Here is an 18912-nt window from a genome sequence, read left to right as displayed (position 1 = left end):
GTATTTTTAGTTAAGAGATGGGGTTTCACCATGTTGGCCAGGCTGGTCTTGAACTCCTGGCCTCAAGTGATCTGCCTGCCTTGGCCTCACAAAATGCTGGAATTACAGGCGCGAGCCACCACACCAGGCCATCACATAGCTATAATTGATGGCCTATAAAACATAAGCCAACTTATATGGTCTTTCTCCCAGTGAGACTGTGAAAAACAATCAGAAAAGCTACTGAAGCTCTGGTATGACCTCCACCGCCTGCCACCCCACTCCGCCGCCACAAACCAAAAGGTAAAGGGCAAACCTTCATGTGGTACCAGGTATACCAGAATTTGGGGGTCTGCCTATAGCCCCTTAAGGATAAGAACCATAGGTAGTGAAAGTAAGAGCCCAGGACATTAACTAGGACAGCAAATTCAAATGTCTTCAGGGGCCAGGTAGATAATGTAAATTCTTGAAGTAGTCTGGATAAAAAATGATAGGTGCCAAGCTCCATGTATTTTAAAAAAGCCACGATTTGCATAGTAGTTACATTTTCTTTTAAAGAACAGTGTGGGCCAACAAAAGGTTTTTGTAGATGACTTTTTTCTGCAGGTAATGTTTGATCTATAATGGATTGTAACTGGATTGCTCCCCACCCTTGGATCTGTTAACCTTAATAACGAGGTCCTGGCAATATGATATTGAGCTTATTTGAGTGCAGTTTGAGGATGGCTACTTGGGAAGACGAAGACTCCACAAAACAGACAGATAATCCTACAGCAGAAAATTTCAAAATGTGTGTATTTCAGGATGTATGCATTCTCTTATGTGCCAGATAGTTCTGCCTTACTAAATAGAATATAATGTAACCCAGCCTGTGGCTTTTTTTTCCTTATAAACGTGATTCTCCACTGGGCTACCCCTATTGGATAGGGGAGCTATCTTTTAAAACATTCCAGTACCACATCTTTTGATACCAAGGTCTAATTGCAACCCCCTTTTGAAAGGTCTTGCTAGCTCAATGTTAAAAAGATCTATGATCATATGCCTAAGAGAAAAGAAAACATACATCCACATAAAAACTTGTACACAAATGTTCACAGCAGCATTATTCATAATAGCCAAATGGAGTGCTCCAAAATGGAGAGATTTGAGAATCTTTTATATAGGCAAGGTCTGGGGAAGCTTAACAGGATTTCAGTATTTTCTGTACAAGGTTAATGCATAGTTGCAGCAATTTGGTAGTAGGCAGTGTTTCTTTTTTGGGAAGGGTGTATTTAACATTCCACATTAAGGATGTAATAGTAAAGGGATCTCTTATCTCAGTCAGGGTTTTTTTTTATTTTATTTTATTTTTTTTTAGAGACAGAGTCTTGCTCCGTCGCCCAGGCTGGAGTCCAGTGGTGCCACTTCAGCTCACTGAAACCTCTGCCTCCTGGGTTCAAGCAGTTCTCCTGCCTCAGACTCCCGAGTAGCTGGGACTACAGGCATGCACCACCAAGCCCTGCTAATTTTTTTTTTTTTTTTTTTTGACACGGAGTCTTGCTCTGTTTCCCAGGCTGGGGTGCAGTGGCATGATCTCAATTCACTGCAAGCTCTGCCTCCCGGGCTCACACCATTCTCTTGCCTCAGCCTCCCGAGTAGCTGGGACTACAGGCGCCCGCCACCACACCTGGCTAACTTTTTTTTTGTATTTTTAGTAGAGACAGGGTTTCACCATGTTAGCCAGGATGGTCTCGATCTCTTGACCTCATGATCCACCCACCTCGGCCTCCCAAAGTGCTGAGATTACAGGCGTGAGCCACCGTGCCCGGCTAATTTTTGTATTTTTTAGTAGAGATGGGGTTTCACCATGTTGGCCAGCCTGGTCTCGAACTCCTGACCTCAAGTGATCCACCTGCCTTGGCCTCCCAAAGTGCTGGGATTACAGAAGTGAGCCACCATGCCTGGTGAAGGGTTTTTTGTTGTTGTTGTTTTTGGAGATGGAGTCTTGCTCTGTCACTGAGGCTGGAGTGCAATGGCATGATCTTGGCTCACCGCAACCTCTGCTACCCAGGTTCAACCCATTCTCTTGCCTCAGCCTCCCAGGTTGCTGGGATTACAGGCATGTGCCACCATGCCTGGCTAATTTTTTTTTTTTTTTTTTTTTTTTAGTAGAGATGGGGTTTCATCGTGCTGGCCAGGCTGGTCTTGAATTCCTGACCTCAGGTGATCCACCCGTCTCGGCCTCCCAAAGTGCTGGGATTATAGACATGAGCCACCGCGCCTGGCCAAGGGTCTTTTATCTCAGCCATGTGGTCTGAGCCTGGTACAAGAAAATAAGGAAGTTAATTTAAAACAAACGGTCATTAATTAATAGGTCATGTTCCAAGACTCTGTCTCCAAAGTCAACCTCCTCAGGGCTGAACAACCTTTAGAAGCCCCAAATAGACTCTCCATTTTCTTTCACAGATCTGAAGATGACTTGTCTCATGTCTGGGGCAGTGTTGGATTCTAGCCTAGAGCAGTACCTCTCAACTAGTGTTTTAGGGAGAGGGTCTTTTAGAAACTACTGTTCACCTTATTCCCATAGAGGTTCTGTTATTTCCCTTCCCCATCACTACCAAGATAATCTCTTTCTGAATAACAGTTAACCTTTATAGTGCTTAGTCTGTGCCAGGCACTGTTCTAAGCACCTTATATATTAATTAATTTAATCACCATAATAACCATATAATCAACAGTATTTTACTAATGAGGAAACTGAGGCCCGTAACTTGCCCATGGTCACAGAGCTAACACTAGATATGGTAGAGCAGAGAATCTAATCCAGGCAAATTAGCTCCAGAGTTCTTGCTCTTAATCATGAGCTTGTGTTGAATGAGGGGTGTGTACTGAGGATGGTATAGTGAGGAAGGTTGTTACCTACACAGCTTGAACCCATCCAGTTCCCTATCCCCAACTCCAGCCGTAGGCAGTAACTCTGTTTGTTTTTTTGTTTTTTGTTTTTTGTTTTTTTTTTTAATGACATTCTTAGTATACAGTAGAGTCTGATGGGAGACAAATGTGAAGGCTAAACCAAAATCATTTGGAAACTGATAGGCAGAAGGATATTTACAGCTTGTTTAGGAGAGTGCCAGCATGGTTAACAGAAGTAGAGTCTGAAGGTGAGGGAGGGTAAGATAGAAGTTCAGCTGTAGACCTTTCTGAAGTACTGGCATTATCCAAGAGGCAGGTGGAAATTAGGGAAAGGAGGTTAGAACTAGAGATCCCAGTGTTGTAGTTAAATTAGAAACTAGAGATGAAAGTGTTGGAGCCAGGCATTGTGGCTCACGCCTGTAATCCCAGCACTTTGGGAAGCTGAGGTGGGCGGATCATGAGGTCAGGCGTTCGAGACCAACCTGGCCAACGTAGTGAAACCTGTCTCTACTAAAAACACAAAAGATTACCTGGGTGTGGTGGCAGGCACCTATAATCCCAGCTACTTGGGAGGCTGAGGCAGGAGAATTGCTTGAACCCGGGAGGTGGAGGTTGCAGTGAGCCAAGACCATGCCACTGCACTCCAGCCTGGGCAACAGAGAGAGACTCCATCTCAAAAAAAAAAAAAAAATGTTGGAGTTAAATTAGAAGTGACCAGGATGGGCAACAAAGTGAGACCCCCCTCCCCCCGCCATCTCTACAAAAAATACAAAAATTATTAATAGCCAGCTGTGGTGGTGTGTGCCTGTAGTCCCAGTTACTCGGGAAGCTAAGGTGGGAGAATCACTGGAGCCCAGGAGTTTGAGGCCACAGTGAGCCAAGGTCATGCCACTGTACTCCAGCCGCCTGGGTGACAAATCAAGCAAGACCCTATGTATTTCTAAAAAAAAATAAAATAAAATAAAATAAAGAAGTGAGATGTGTTGTAGTGAGAACACTTTTGGGGCTGAGTTAGGCGATCTGGATTCTAATTCAGACTCTGCTATAAACTGTGTGATTGCCGGTAAATGCACAGGTGTCCTGGGCCATTTCTAACGTAGAGGTTGGACTAGAGACTCCATGAGACACCTATCTGATATTATTACATTTTATAATCAGGTATGTTTTTATAAACACAGTAACAGTAAAATTTACATTTAACTCCATAGCAATTATGAATAGCATCTTTTGGGGCAGGTTATTAATTTTTATCCTCTTATCCATCCAGCTAAGCAGTTCTAATGGAACCATTGGTTTTCCGGGCCTACTTTCTTTCTCTGACTCTCATGTTCTGAGAAAATTTTTAAAAACTGTGGTGATTATTAAAGTTAAGGATGTAGCATTCTTTGAATATTCCTAACTCCTAATTCTAAACAGTTATAAATCTCTTATGTAAAGCCATCAAGAAATTTATATTTTCTACAATTGAAACAATGTGTTATCTCCTGGGTAAAGAACAACTTTCATGAAGGAATTGACTTTTTTTTTTTTTCTCGAGACGGAGTCTCGCTCTGTCGCCCAGGCTGGAGTGCAATGGTGCAATCTCGGCTCACCGCAACCTCCGCCTCCCGGGTTCAAGCAATTCTCCTGCCTCAGCCTCCTGAGTAGCTGAGATTACAGGCAATGCGCCATCCTGCCCGGCTAGTTTTGTGTTTTGAGTAGAGATGGGGTTTCTCCATGTTGGTCAGGCTGGTGTTGAACTCCCAACCTCAGGTGATCCACCCACCTGGGCCTCCCAAAGTGCTGGGATTACAGACATGAGCCATCGCGCCTGGCCAGGGATTGACTATTGATTCCAACATAACATACAGTAGTTGGTGTACACATATTTCCAGACTGATGTCTCCTTATTTTCTTAACCTAGCCTAGATGATACAGTTTAAATGCAAGGAACAGATACGTTTTAAAGTGGCTTAATATTTTCTAAAGCTCTTGGCTTCAGAATTACAAATCTTGGCAAAATCTCTGATGTTGTATTTAAATGACAAGCTTCACTGTGGTGGATCATTCATCGGGGTGTAGCAGAATGACTGAGTTGGCTTGCAGTGTAATAAAATGGATATGCTTAGGATAAAAGAAACTCTTGTCCAGCTGCTTTCCATGAAGCTCAAACAATGAAGCAGCCTGGTGCCTTGACTCAGATTCAGAATTGATGGGTGCATCTTGATGTGCTGCTGCTAGAGCTAAATATGACCATATGATGCGAGGGGAAGTGCTGAATAGTTCTTCTGGGTTATTAAATAGAATATAATGTAATCCAGCCTGAAGCTTTTTTTTCTCTCTCTCTTTTTAAAAATGATTCTCCACTGGGCTACCTCTGTAGGGAACTGTCTTTTAAAATATTTTATTACAACACATCTTTTGATACCAGGGTCTATTGCAACCCCCTTTTGAAAGGTCTTGCCTGCTCAAAGAGAAAAAGATCTGTGGTCATATACCTAAGAGAAAGGAAAATGTGCATCCACATAAAAACTTGTACACAAATGTTCACAGCAGCATTATTCATAATAGCCAAAAAGTAGAGACAATCCGAATATTCAGCTGATGAATATAAAAATAATGCATGGTATATCTATACAATGGAATATTATTCAGCCACAAAAAGGAAGGAAATATTGATACATGCTACAACGTGAACCTTGAAAACATGCTAAGCGAAAGAAGCCAGATACAAAAGGCCACTGTATGTCAGTGTTCTCCATGGAACCAGTAGGATTTATTTTAGGGAATTGATTATGGAGGCCTGACAAGTCTGAAATTTCTAGGGCAGGCCAGCAGGCTAGAAAATCAGGCAGGAGTTCATGCTGTAGTCTTGAGATAGAATTCCTTTTCTTAAAAGCCTCGGGTTTTGCTCTTATGCCTTCATTGGCATGATTGGATGAGACCCATCGCATTATGGAGGGTGGTATTCTTTACCTAAAGTCAACTGATTGTAGATATTATATCTACAAAATACTTTCACAGTAACGCTTAATGTTTGATTAAATAACTGGGTATTATAGCCTAGTCCAGTTAACATATAAAATTAACCATCATAGCCACATATTATTATATGATTTCATTTATATGAAATGTCCAGAATTGGTAAATGTATAGAGACAGAATGTAGATTAGCGTTTGCCAGGGGCTGAGGGGAGATGAGAACGTGAAGGCATTGCTAAAGCTAAGAGATTTTTTGGGAGGATGATTAAAATGTTCTGGAATCAGTTGGTGGTGTTGGTTATACAACTCTGTGGATGCAGTTGACCCTTCAACAACATAGGCTTGAACTGTGTGGACCCACTTATACGTGGATTTTTTTCCAATAACTTTTTTTAAAATTTGTAACAACTTAAAAAAACCTGCAGATGAACATAGCCTAGAAATAGTGAAAAGAAATAAGAAAAAAGTATATCATGATGCATAAAATGTATGTTAATTGACTATGTTATCAGTAAAACTTCTGGTCAACTTTGAGTTGTTGTAAAGTTTTTGGGGAGTCAAAACTTATACATGGAATGTTGTTGTTGTTGTTGTTGTTTTGAGACAGAGTTTTGCTCTTGTTGCCCAGGCTGAAGTACAGTGGCACGATCTCAGCTCACTGCAACCTCCACCTCCTGGGTTCAAGCGATTCTCCTGCCTCAGCCTCCTGAGTAGCTGGGATTACAGGTGCGCCCCATCATGCCCAGCTAATTTATTGTATTTTTAGTAGGGATGGGATTTCATCATGTTCGTCAGGCTAGTCTCGAACTCCTGACCTCAGGTGATCCGCCCGCCTCGGCCTCCCAAAGTGCAGGGATTACAGGGGTGAGCCACTGCGCCCAGCTGGAATTTCTTCTTACTGCACAGGGCGGTGGCATCCCATGCTACCATGTTTAAGGGTCACTGTATATCAAAAACCATTTAATTGTATACATTAAATGGATGAATTTTGTGGTATATGAATTATATCTCAAAGATTTTCTTTTTGGGACAGAGTCTTGCTTTGTCACCCAGGCTGGGGTACAGTGGCACAATCATGGCTCACTGCAGCCTCCACCTCCTGGGCTGAAGCCATCCTCCCACATCAGCTGTGTAGCTGGGACTACAGGTGTGCGTCACAATGTCTGGCTAATTTTTGTATATTTTGTAGAGATGGGGGTCTCAGTATGCTGCCCAGGCTAGTTTCGAACTCCTGGGCTCAATCAATCCTCCCACCTCAGCCTCCCAAAGTGTTGGGATTACAGATATGAGCCACTGTGCCTGGCCATTCAAAGATATTTCCAAAAATATAAAGATGATCTCTAGTGATCCAGTCTTTTTTTTAGGTTGTGAACCTAAACTTTGTTTAAGAGTGTTTTAATATCTTATTGGTATTTGTGCTGTTGAGGTTTTTTTTGTTTTGTTTTTTGGCTTTTGGGTTTTTTTTTTTTTTTTGAGATAGGGTCTTACTCTGTTGCTCAGGCTGGAGTGCAGTAGCACAACCACAGCTCACTGCAGCCTGGACCTCCCTGGCTGAGACAATCCTCCTGCCTCAGCCTCCCGAGTAGCTGGGACCACAGGTGTGTGCCACTGTGCCCAGCTAATTTTTAAATTGTTTGGAGAGACAGGGTCTCCCTATATTGCCCAGGCTGATCTCGAACTCCTGTGCTCAAGCGATTTTCTCCAATTAGCCTCCCAAAGTGCTAGAATTACAGGTGTGAGCCACTATGCCTGGCCTGAGTACATTTTTAAGCTACAGAGGATATAAGAAATTAATTGATTATGGCTCAGTTCATATAAACAAGATAAAGCCTCATTAAAGCAGCGCTGACCTTGTCTTACTGCTAGCTTTTTAAGTTGTTTAGAAGATCAACAAAGTAGACATTGTATAGATTTATTGAGTTTCTTCTGCATCGTAAGGACAGGACAACAAGTGCTGCAAAGTTGTTGGGTTAAATGTGAGACCAGCTTAAGTATCCTTAATGATTAGAGGTGTTTAAAAAGGCAGAATTTGAAATTGACATATAAATTGATGAGAATAGGTGTATACTTTGAAAAAAAAGCTAAAAGTAGCCTTTGTTATTCTTTTCAAAGCAAATCTGAGTTCCTGAACACCACCTTCCTTGTTTTTCTGCCTTTCCTGTATTTTTGTTCCCTAAGTCAGTGTTTCTTTTCTTTTCTTTTCTTTTTGAGACAGAGTTTCACTCTTCTCACCCAGGCTGGAGTACAGTCACCCAGGCTGAAGTGCAGTGGTGCAATCTCGGCTCACTGCAACCCTTCGCCTCCTGGGTTCAAGCAAGTACTGCCTCAGCCTCCAGAGTACCTGGGATTACAGGTGCCCACCACCATGCCTGGCTAATTTTTGTATTTTGATGGGGTTTCACCAAGTTGACCAGGCTGGTCTCAAACTCCTGACCTCAGGTGATCAACCCATCTCAGCCTCCCAAGTGCTGGGATTACAGGCGTGAGCCACCACGCCCGGCCTAAGTCAGTGTTTCTCAAAGAGCAGCACATATAAGGCCTGGATGTAAATAGTATACAAATATACCATTAAAAATATTTCTACATTTTTACAAATAAGATGTTTTTTATTTTAATAGTATGTATTTTTTTTTTTTTTGAGACAGAGTCTCGCTCTGTTGCCCAGGCTGGAGTGTGGTGGCACGATCTCGGCTCACTGCAAGCTCCGCCTCCTGGGTTCACGCCATTCTCCTGTCTCAGCCTACCGAGTAGCTGGGACTACAGGTGCCCGCCACCACGCCCAGCTAATTTTTTTGTATTTTTAGTAGACACGGGGTTTCACTGTGTTGGCCAGGGTGATCTTGATCTCCTGACCTTGTGATCCGCCCACCTCGGCCTCCCAAAGTGCTGGGATTATAGGCGTGAGCCACTGTGCCTGGCTTAATAGTATGTATTTTTATATGAATTGGAAAAATATAACTAGTTGTTCAAGTCAGTCATTTTATGGATATTATTGCTGAGGTAAAGCTATAATAACAGCTCATGATGTTAGGTCTGTGTTTTTGTTTTTTTGAGGCCGAGTCTCACTCTGTTGCCCAGGGTGGAGTGCAGTGGAGTGATCTTGGCTCACTACAACCTCTGCCTCCTGGGTTCAAGTGATTCTCGTGCTTCAGCCTCCCAAGTAGCTGGGACTACAGGCATGAGCCACCATGCCTGGCTAATTTTTGTACTTTTAGTGGAGACGGGGTTTCACCAGAGTTCAAGGCCAGGCTGGTCTCAAACTCCTGACCTCAAGTGGTCTGCCCGCCTTGTCCTCCCAAAGTGCTGGGATTACAGGCGTGAACCACCGCACCCAGCCAACTCTGTATATTTTGTTAAATTAGTAAGTAATATTAGGGGTAGTATACCACAAAGGCAAAAATCGTAAAGGTAGTATGCAAATGACTGAAGCTTACTAAACACTGCATTAAACTATGCCCCCTTGACACTGATATTTTCCCTTTTGGATACCAGTATTCAGTCAAGAGCAGCTTTTTGGTTTGTCATATCTCACTTTCTATCTCTTGCAGTCCCAGGTTAAGATGAAAGATATCTATCCCAAAATCATGTTAGGTAGCGCTCAGTGCTGGGTTATTTGGACAGCAAACCAGTCCTGTTAAATAAGTAACGCTAATATATGTATTTGCATTTTTCTTGGGGAAAATCTTTTATGGGGCTTTGATTTGTATGGGGCTTTATAACTCTATGATCTATATAATGGACAGGGACAGGAAATTTTTGTTTGTTTGTTTTTTGTTTATTGAGATGGAGCCTTGCTCTGTCGCCAGGCTGGAGTGCAGTGGCGCGATTTTGGCTCACTGCAGCCTCCAACTCCCTGGTTCAAGCGATTCTCCTGCCTCATCTTCCCAAGTAGCAGGGTTTACAGGCAGGCACCACCACGCCCAGCTAATTTTTGTATTTTTAGTAGAGATGGAGTTTTACCATGTTGGCCAGGATGGTCTCGATCTCCTGACCTTGTGATCCGCCCACCTCGGCCTCCCAAAGTTCTGGGATTACAGGTGTAAGCCACTGTACCCAGCCTTTTTTTTTTTTTTTTTTTTTTTTTTTTTAAGAGATGAGTTCTCACCATGTTGCCCAGGCTGGCCTCCTAACTCCTGGGCTCAAGCAGTCCTCCCGCCTCAGCCTCCCAAAGTGCTAGGATTACGGGGCTTGAGCCACTGCGCCTGGCCAGGAAAATCTTAAGTGTTGGCGAAGAAAAATCCACCTTCCTCTGCTTCCAAATCCCTTAATGTGATGGACTGGAGTGAGTGTGTGCCTCTGCTTATGAGTTTTTGTATGTCTTAATTTGAATCATATTCATGGTGCCTTTTCCACAATGAAAATGTAAGCCCCTTGTAATTAAGACCTGTGTTTGTGGCTCTTTTCTTGTAAACAAGGGCAATTTTATATATATATAGTTAGATTAGCAGTATTACTTCTCTTTCTCCTCTCCCTTTCCTTCTCCCTTTTCTCCTTTAAATATTGAGCCCCTATCCACTATGGAAAGAGTCTAAAATTAAATTTACAAAGATACGGACTTTAAAGGATCTCATTGTGGCCTAGCCAAGGTGACTGGGAAAGAAATCTGGTTGCTGTCTTGGGACTTCTCTCTGTTAGGGATATGTCACTTCTCAGCATTGCTATCATGCAAGATTTTCAGGTTGGATTAGAGCCTGCTTCCTTGGCCAGCTGCTTTGTTGGCAGACTAATTTAGTTGGAACTTCCAGCCTGTTTCAAGATACATTGTATTTGGCAGCCTTATAGTAAGCACATATCTTTTGATTTTCCTCCAAGAATTTCATACATATTTGGGAATACTTTTTTGGTTCCTAAGTTGTTCCTAAGTTGTCTCAATTTGTTCTGGGACATGTTTCTTCTTCTGTTAGCCACAGCAACAGGTACATTAGATGAGAATGCATCTGCCTAACAAAACAAAGGAAGATACTTTAAAAATCTCATTTCCTGGATTTAATGTGGAATGGTCCTAGAGGTGAATCATCCCTTGTCTGAATTTATTTTAGCTCTATGTTCATCATATTTCTGTCATAATAGGTACTTATAAAGTGGAAATATTTTTCCTTTTGTAGTTCAAATTAACATTACTTGAGTTTAGTAATTTCTTAATGCAGTTATATAAAAACTGAGGTCCAGAGACTTCATCTGTGCCAGGATAATGTAAGCATTTTGTGGGTGTTATAGGAACCTGTCTAAAAAAGAGTTTGTGAGGCAAATTAACATTTAGTGAACATAAGAGCTACAGTTAGAGGTTGCTGGGAATTGGGCCTCTATTGCATAGATTTTTTGAAATGCTTTTTTGCTATGGTTTGCCCCTAGCCTTTGTGTGTGGTCAAAGTAAAACCTCAGTGTTTCTGTATTCTAAGCAAAATAACACATGTAGCTATGAGTCCCTACTAGAAAATCATCTGGAGTAGTCAGGAGAGAAAATAGTTGTGCGGAGTAGCTTTTTCTGTTTGTTTGAAAAGCTGGACTTTGAAATGCTTCTTTCTAAGGCAGGCTATTTTTTAACTCAGAATTGTATACATTTACTTACTTACCTATTGATTGATTGATTGAGACGGAGTTTTGCTCTGTCGTCCAGCCTGGAGTGCAGTGGCGCAATCTTGGCTCACTGCAACCTCTGCCTCCTGAGTTCAAGCCATTCTCCTGCCTCAGCCTCCTAAACAGCTGGGATTACAGGTGTGTGCCACCACACCCGGCTAATTTTTGTATTTTTAGTAGAGACGGAGTTTCACTATGTTGGCCAGGCTGGTTGCCAACTCCTGACCACAGGTAATCCGCCCGCCTCAGCCTCCCAAAAGTGTTGGGATTATAGGCGTGAGCCATTGCACCTGGCCTAAATCAGATTTTTTTTTTTTTTTTTTTTTTTTTTTTTTTTTTTTTTGAGACGGAGTCTCACTCTGTCACCTGGGCTACAGTGCAGTGGCATGATCTCGGCTCACTGCAACCTCTGCCTCCTGGGTTCAAGCAATTCTTCTGCCTCAGCCTCCTGAGTAGCTGGGATTACAGGCACCTGCCACTACGCCCAGCTAATTTTTTGTGTTTTTAGTAGATATGGGGTTTCACCATGTTGGCCAGGCTGGTCTTGAACTCCAGACCTCATGATTCGCCCGCCTCTGCTCCCAAAGTGCTGAGATTACAGGCATGAGCCCCTGAGCCCAGCCTAAATCAGAATTTTAAAACACAAATAATTGATTCTTCTAAGTGGTGATTTCATGTAGTTACCCAGTCCAGGTGCTTTTTTGGAAAATAGCCTGAAAACAGTGTTTCTGTGAATTGTTCATTTGTGCATTATTTTGGAATGTTACATGGAAACTTTGTACCCCAAAATCACCATACATAATAAATATTTAGTCTGAAATTTTATATTTAAGCTTTACTATGTGTTATATGATCTCTCAATTATTCAGAATAGGTTTCACAGTTAACATTTATACCTCTTATTACCTGGCACAGTGCCTTATACCTAATAATATATTTTAAAAGTTGAATTGCTTGTAAACTTTTATTGTTTTTGTTTGTAGAAAAGGTATAGTTTGGCAGTGGGGCCTCCAAAAAAAGACCCAAAAGTTAAAGGTGTCCAATCAGCAGCTGTACAAGCTTTTCTTAAAAGGAAAGAAGAGGAGCTGAGACGAAAAGGTATGTATCTATAGCCTTATTCTCAATTTTAAAGTCTTCCGTCTTCACATCTAGGTTGTACTAAACCAGTGGCTGTTTATAAAAACGTAACGGGCCAACAGATTTGGGAGGGTGTGTGTGTGTGTGTGTGTGCACGTGCGTGCGTGTGTGTGCGTGTGTCCAGGTTAACTGACTGTATTCATGGCTTTACATATGTTATCTTGATCATTTGTATAAACGTTTTCTTTTTTTCTCCCCTTGAAGTAACAGCTTTTTGGGGGTTAGTAGCCATGCCTTCTAATTGGCCATAGTAAGTCCCCAATAAAAACTACATTCTTTCTTTAATCTTGGTTCTGAAAGTGTTTCTACCCATTTTGTATTTTAATTTTTATTAACAGAATGCTATCTAAAAGGCTAAAATAGAGATAAGTTTTAAAGTCTTTATCTCGAATAATTCTACTTCGTGCAAATACATAGAAACTGATTCAATATGTTTAAGTATTCATTGAATCATAATTAATAACAACTGCTAAGTGGATACTAATGTTCTCTTAACTTGGTAATGTATTTGGTTTGAAGTATTTTCTATATTTAAAGCTGAAAACCAAGTCTCCCACTTGCCTAGTCATATAGAAAAACCCATATGCCTCCCACTCATTATGTAAAGATGACTCAATTGATACTTGTTCAAATGACTTCCTCATTTGATTCCTAGATGTCTTCAAACTGTAACCTGAACATTGTGTTTTCACTTGAGCATACTACAATCTTGAGATCTCAAAATAATAACAGATTCTTGTTTTGTCCCTTTTAGCCTTAGAGGAGAAGAGGAGAAAAGAGGAACTAGTGAAAAAGCGAATTGAGCTCAAACATGACAAGAAAGCAAGAGCTATGGCCAAGAGGACAAAGGATAATTTCCATGGTTACAATGGGATTCCTATTGAGGAAAAGTCAAAGAAGAGGCAGCCAACAGAAAGCCATACCAGCCAAGGAACCGACCGAGAGTATGAAATGGAAGAAGAGAATGAATTCCTCGAGTACAATCACGCAGAGTCAGAGCAGGAGTATGAGGAAGAGCAAGAACCTCCCAAAGTTGAAAGCAAACCAAAGGTCCCCCTTAAAAGTGCCCCACCACCCATGAACTTCACTGATTTACTCAGGCTGGCTGAGAAAAAGCAGTTTGAACCAGTGGAAATCAAGGTAGTGAAGAAATCAGAAGAGCGACCTATGACCGCAGAAGAACTTAGGGAGCGAGAATTCCTTGAACGAAAACATAGGAGAAAAAAACTTGAGACAGATGGAAAACTACCTCCAACTGTGTCCAAAAAGGCACCCTCTCAGAAAGAAAGCGTGGGCACAAAACTTAGCAAAGGTTCTGGAGACAGGCATCCTTCTTCCAAAGGAATGCCCCTTCCTCATGCTGAGAAGAAATCAAGACCCAGCATGGCCAATGACAAACACCTCGCTTTGTCTTCATCCAAATCCATGCCAGGAGAGAGGATCAAGGCAGGATCTGGCAATAGCTCCCAACCCTCACTTCGTGAGGGCCACGACAGACCTGTTTTCAATGGAGCTGGAAAGCCTCATTCCAGCACCTCTTCACCAAGTGTCCCAAAGACTTCTGCTAGCAGGACTCAGAAATCTGCTATTGAGCACAAAGCCAAAAAGTTTCCGTCCCATCCTAGCCATTCCAGGCCTGGGCCCATGGTCACCCCACACAATAAGGCTAAGAGTCCAGGTATCAGGCAGCCAGGCAGCAGCTCTAGCTCAGCCCCTGGGCAGCCCAACACAGGGGTTGCTCGACCTACAGTTAGTTCTGGCCCTGTGCCTAGGCGCCAGAATGGCAGCTCCAGCTCAGGACCTGAGCAATCAATCAGTGGGTCCAAGAAGCCAGCCAATGACTCAAATCCCTCTAGGCGGACAGTCAGTGGTACATGTGGCCCTGGACAACCTGCAAGCAGCTCAAGTGGCCCTGGGCGACCCATCAGTGGTTCAGGTAGTTCTGCAAGACCCTTGGGCAGCTCTCGTGGCCCTGGCCGGCCTGTGAGCAGTCCACATGAACTTCGACGACCAGTGAGTGGCTCAGGTCCCCCGGGGCGGTCTGTCAGTGGCCCTGGGAGATCCATAAGTGGCTCAATTCCAGCTGGACGGACTATCAGTAGTTCAGTCCCAGGAAGACCAGTGAGCAGCTTGGGACCTGGTCAAACAGTTAGTAGCTCAGGTCCCACTATAAAGCCTAAGTGTACTGTTGTCTCCGAAACAATTTCTTCCAAGAATATCATTAGCCGGTCCAGCAATGGACAGATGAATGGAATGAAGCCTCCCCTATCTGGCTACAGATCTGCCCAAGGTAAAATTTCCCCTCACCCTAAAGAGTATATATTTGTCATTAGGAAATTGGAAAGAGTTTTTATATTATCAGGGACCCTGTGAACCCCTCATGTGCTGTCCTTTAATGTACTGTAGTGTTGATAGAATCGTGATGTTTTATCTGCCCTGTGGTTGAGAGTTCCTTGTTTTTTTGAGACAGGGTCTTGCTTGCTCTGTTGCCCAGGCACAATCACAGGCTCAAGCAGTTCTCCCACTTTAGCTTCCCAAGTAGCTGGGACTCTAGGCGTGTGCCACCATGCCTGGCTAACTTTTTATTTTTCATAGAGATGGGGTCTCAATATGTTGCCTATACTCATTTCTAACTCCTGGGCTCAGTGATCCGCCTTCATCAGCTTCCAAAAAGTGCTGGGATTATAGGCATGAGTCACTATGCCCTGCTGAGAGTTCCTTTAATGATCATGGCTTAGAAAGGTCTTTAGAAAGAGACTTATCTAGGATCTCTGTGTTCACCCTTGAAATGTCCCCAAGTGTGATAAACTTAGCTTTGTGATTTGTGAACATTCAGGGTGAATGTACGTGACTTACATATGTATGCTACAATGGATGAATTAATCTACTTTTTCCTGAGGACTAAAGAGACCTATCTTCAAGAATCAGAGTGTAACTGGAAGCTTATTCAGCAGATATTTCTTGGGCACCCATTATGTGCCAGGAACTGTTTTTAGATTGTACTTGTGTTTCTGCTTGTTATAGTGGTTAGTATCAAGGTCCTAAACACTGATCCTTTAGGAATCTACTGTTCCAAGGTATATGATCATTGGTGGCACCTGCTAGCTGCTAGGTTGTACTCACTTTATGCTAATAGGCATTTGTTAAAGCACTTGTTAGGCTCCATGGAGAATATAAAAAGGAACCAATGACTGAATTACTTGTTTTAAATTTCCTAGTTCAACTAGACCATTGATTCTTATCAAGGGCAATTTTGCCCTCCAGGGGACTTTTGGCAATCGTCACAACTGGGGATGGGGGATGCTACTGGCATCTACTGAATAGAGGACAGGGATGCTGCTGACCAACAATGCATGGGATAGCCCCCTGACAACAAAGAATTATCTGGTCCGAAATGTCATTGAGCTAAGGTTGAGAAACTAAGCTAGGGAGACAAGCCACGCATATTAAAAACAAGCATAGAACAACAAAAGAAGTGTCTGTAATCAAAAACTAGAGAGTAGTTGTTCCCAGATCCTGGGCTGTTGATCAATGCCTGTCTTTTGCAAAGTTTTTATCAGTCTTTTGGCAAAATGACAAAAATAAGGATAATGTAGTGAGTTTTTCCTACAGTCAAACTTACTCAGTTTGAACAATATAATTCTGAGAATCATTCATACTTCATTCAACTTTAAATTTTTAAATGAAATTGTGATTATAGTAGATGGTAATTGCTACTTTTGGTGTCTTGGCAAAAGCTAATGATTCTGTGAAGGTTTGTAAATTGTATTTATTTTTAGAAATTTTACTGACCTTGGCCGGGCACAGTGGCTCACGCCTGTAATCCCAGCACTTTGGGAGGCCAAGGCAGGCAGATCACCCGAGATCGGGAGTTCGAGACCAGCCTGACCAACATGGACAAACCCCAACTCTACTAAAAATACAAAATTAGCCAGGCATGGTGGCACATGTCTATAATCCCAGCTACTCAGGAGGCTGAGGAAGGAGAATCACTTGAACCTGGGAGGCAGAGGTTGCGGTGAGCCGAGATCGCAACATTGCACTCCAGCCTAGGCAACGAGTGAAACTCTGTCTCAAAAAAAAATAAATAAAAAAGAAATTTTACTGATCTTATAAATTCAGAAATATTGGCACTACTAAGCTAGAAAATGTAACAAGACGTTTCTGGTAAGCCCTGGGATAAAACAGGAGTTCTATTCCTTCTGGATACCATGACACAGCAAGGATGATGGCTCTGTGCTAAGGGCCAGCCTGCTTGCTCTGGTTTTAAAAGATACCATCTTAATAATGACTCACAATTTCAGTTTACATAGAACTGCATTGGAACTATTTTAAGTTATAATATTCTTATAAATAATGGTTTCTTAGGTCCTCAAAGGCTTCCCTTCCCTACTGGTTACAAAAGGCAGCGAGAATACGAAGAGGAAGATGACGATGATGATGAGTACGACTCTGAAATGGAAGATTTTATCGAAGATGAAGGAGAGCCTCAGGAAGAAATATCCAAGCACATTAGAGAAATCTTTGGTTATGACCGAAAAAAGTAAGACTAAAGAAGATTCAGATAACTATGACATCCTTTTTTTATTTTGAATAATTCATGTCATGGGGTAATAAACTAATATTGGAGGCACTGAATACAATTCTTAATTAGGAACCCTTGGGTGATTGTTATTTTAAATAAATGTACTCTTTTAGCACTAAATATTTTATATTTAATTCAAAATTTCTGTAGTTATTTGCATAAGGAACAAAAAATAACCCTTTTAAATTGTTATTCTTGTAAGATATATATTTAGTGAGATGGAAGCTGCTTAGTGTAGTATAAGTAGATTGGCTCTTGAAAGAACAACCTGTATGTTCTTGGTCAGTCTGTTAACCCAACTGCTTCAGTTTTCTGTGGTCTGAAGTCTTTCTCCACCTCATGATGGTCATGAAGCTCAAATTAGATTATTATATAGAAAATAATTTTCATATATACTGTGCTTTCAAATTTTAATATAAATTATCAAGTAAATGTAGGTGAGTGAGTTGAGGAACCACTGTACGATTGGTACCCTCATGGACATTAGCTTCAGAATAGTTGCCCTATGAGGGTAATAAGGGCTTATCTAAAACTTGTCTTTACTTCAGAAACCTACCTCTATCCATCCTCCACTCCCCTCACTCGCTGCCAAGCAAGGAGTAATTCTGTATGTGTGCTTGATTTAGTTTTAAAGGAGATACTGGTTTTTTAAATGAGAGGATATAGTTCGTTTAGAAAATTGAAGTTTTCTCTTTTTATCATTTTGATTTCCTTTTATCAGATACAAAGATGAAAGTGATTATGCCTTACGTTACATGGAAAGTAGTTGGAAAGAGCAACAGAAGGAAGAAGCAAAGAGGTAAGCATAAAATTTAACATACTTGTGTAAAAATGTCCTAAAAATTCCTTTCTGCTTATTGCTACAATTACACCATTGGGAACTGGGGCTTTGGGCCAGAGAATTCTGGATTCCAATCCTGTTTACTAGCTGTAGGGTCTTAGACAAATTCCTTAGCAGTTGTGTTTTTTCACTGGTTTTTGTTTTTTTGTTTTTTAACAGAGATGGGGTCTCACTATGTTGACCAGGCTAGTCTCAAACTCCTGGCCTCAAGTGATCATCCCATCTCAGCCTCCCAAAGTGCTGGGATTACAGGCATGAGCCACTGCACTGGACCATCACTGTTTTTTGTTTGTTTGTTTTGTTTTTAAGAGATGGGGTCTTGCTTTGTTATCCAGGCTGATCCCAAAGTCCTGGGCTCAAGCAATCCTTCTGCCTTAGCCTCCCAAATTGTTGGGATTATAGGTGTGAGCCACCATGCCCAGCCTATTTTCCTTTGTAAAATGAGAATATACTGTTTTACTCATTTAAATATTATGAGGATTAAGACATGCATACAAGATGCCTAGTGCAGTACCTCACATGTGTGGATACAAAGTAAATGTTAGACGCTTTCCCTAATCCTATTGTAGCAAATTCTTGCTTTTCTTTCTGCATCAGACACATCTCAATCTTGGTAACCTGTAACATTGCTGGCCTCAGGGATGTAGGTATATTAGATTTCCTCTGATTTCTGTTCAGCTATCTGATAGTAAGCTAATGATAATTTCTCTATTGGGATAAAAAGTAATTACTTTGTATATAGTGTTTTTTTTTGTTTTTGTTTTTGTTTTTGTTTTTGTTTTAAGAGACAGGGTCTTGCTCTGTCGCTGAGGCTGGAGTGCGGGTGGCATGATCGCAGCTCACTGCAACCCCCGCCTCCCGGGTTCAAGCGATTCTTCTGCCTCAGCTTCCCAAGTAGCTGGACTACAGGTGTGCACTACCACGCCCAGCTAATTTTTGT

General features: G+C 41.8%; 1 protein-coding gene across 1 annotated transcript in view; it reads left to right on the top strand.

The window, feature by feature from the left end:
• SPTY2D1 (SPT2 chromatin protein domain containing 1) overlaps nt 1-18912 on the top strand; it is a 28119-nt gene that overhangs the window by 5098 nt on the left and 4109 nt on the right. The window contains exons 2-5 of the mRNA XM_003254301.3: nt 12393-12507; nt 13301-14836; nt 16915-17089; nt 17853-17930. Of these exons, the coding sequence (XP_003254349.2) occupies nt 12393-12507; nt 13301-14836; nt 16915-17089; nt 17853-17930 (1904 nt within the window). The remainder of the gene's footprint in view (nt 1-12392; nt 12508-13300; nt 14837-16914; nt 17090-17852; nt 17931-18912) is intronic.

Source organism: Nomascus leucogenys, chromosome 15 (genome assembly GCF_006542625.1).
Source record: "Nomascus leucogenys isolate Asia chromosome 15, Asia_NLE_v1, whole genome shotgun sequence".
Classification (NCBI taxonomy): Eukaryota; Metazoa; Chordata; class Mammalia; order Primates; family Hylobatidae; genus Nomascus; species Nomascus leucogenys.
The sequence above is the reverse complement of the archived record's forward strand: the minus strand, read 5'-3'. Positions and strand labels throughout refer to the sequence as shown.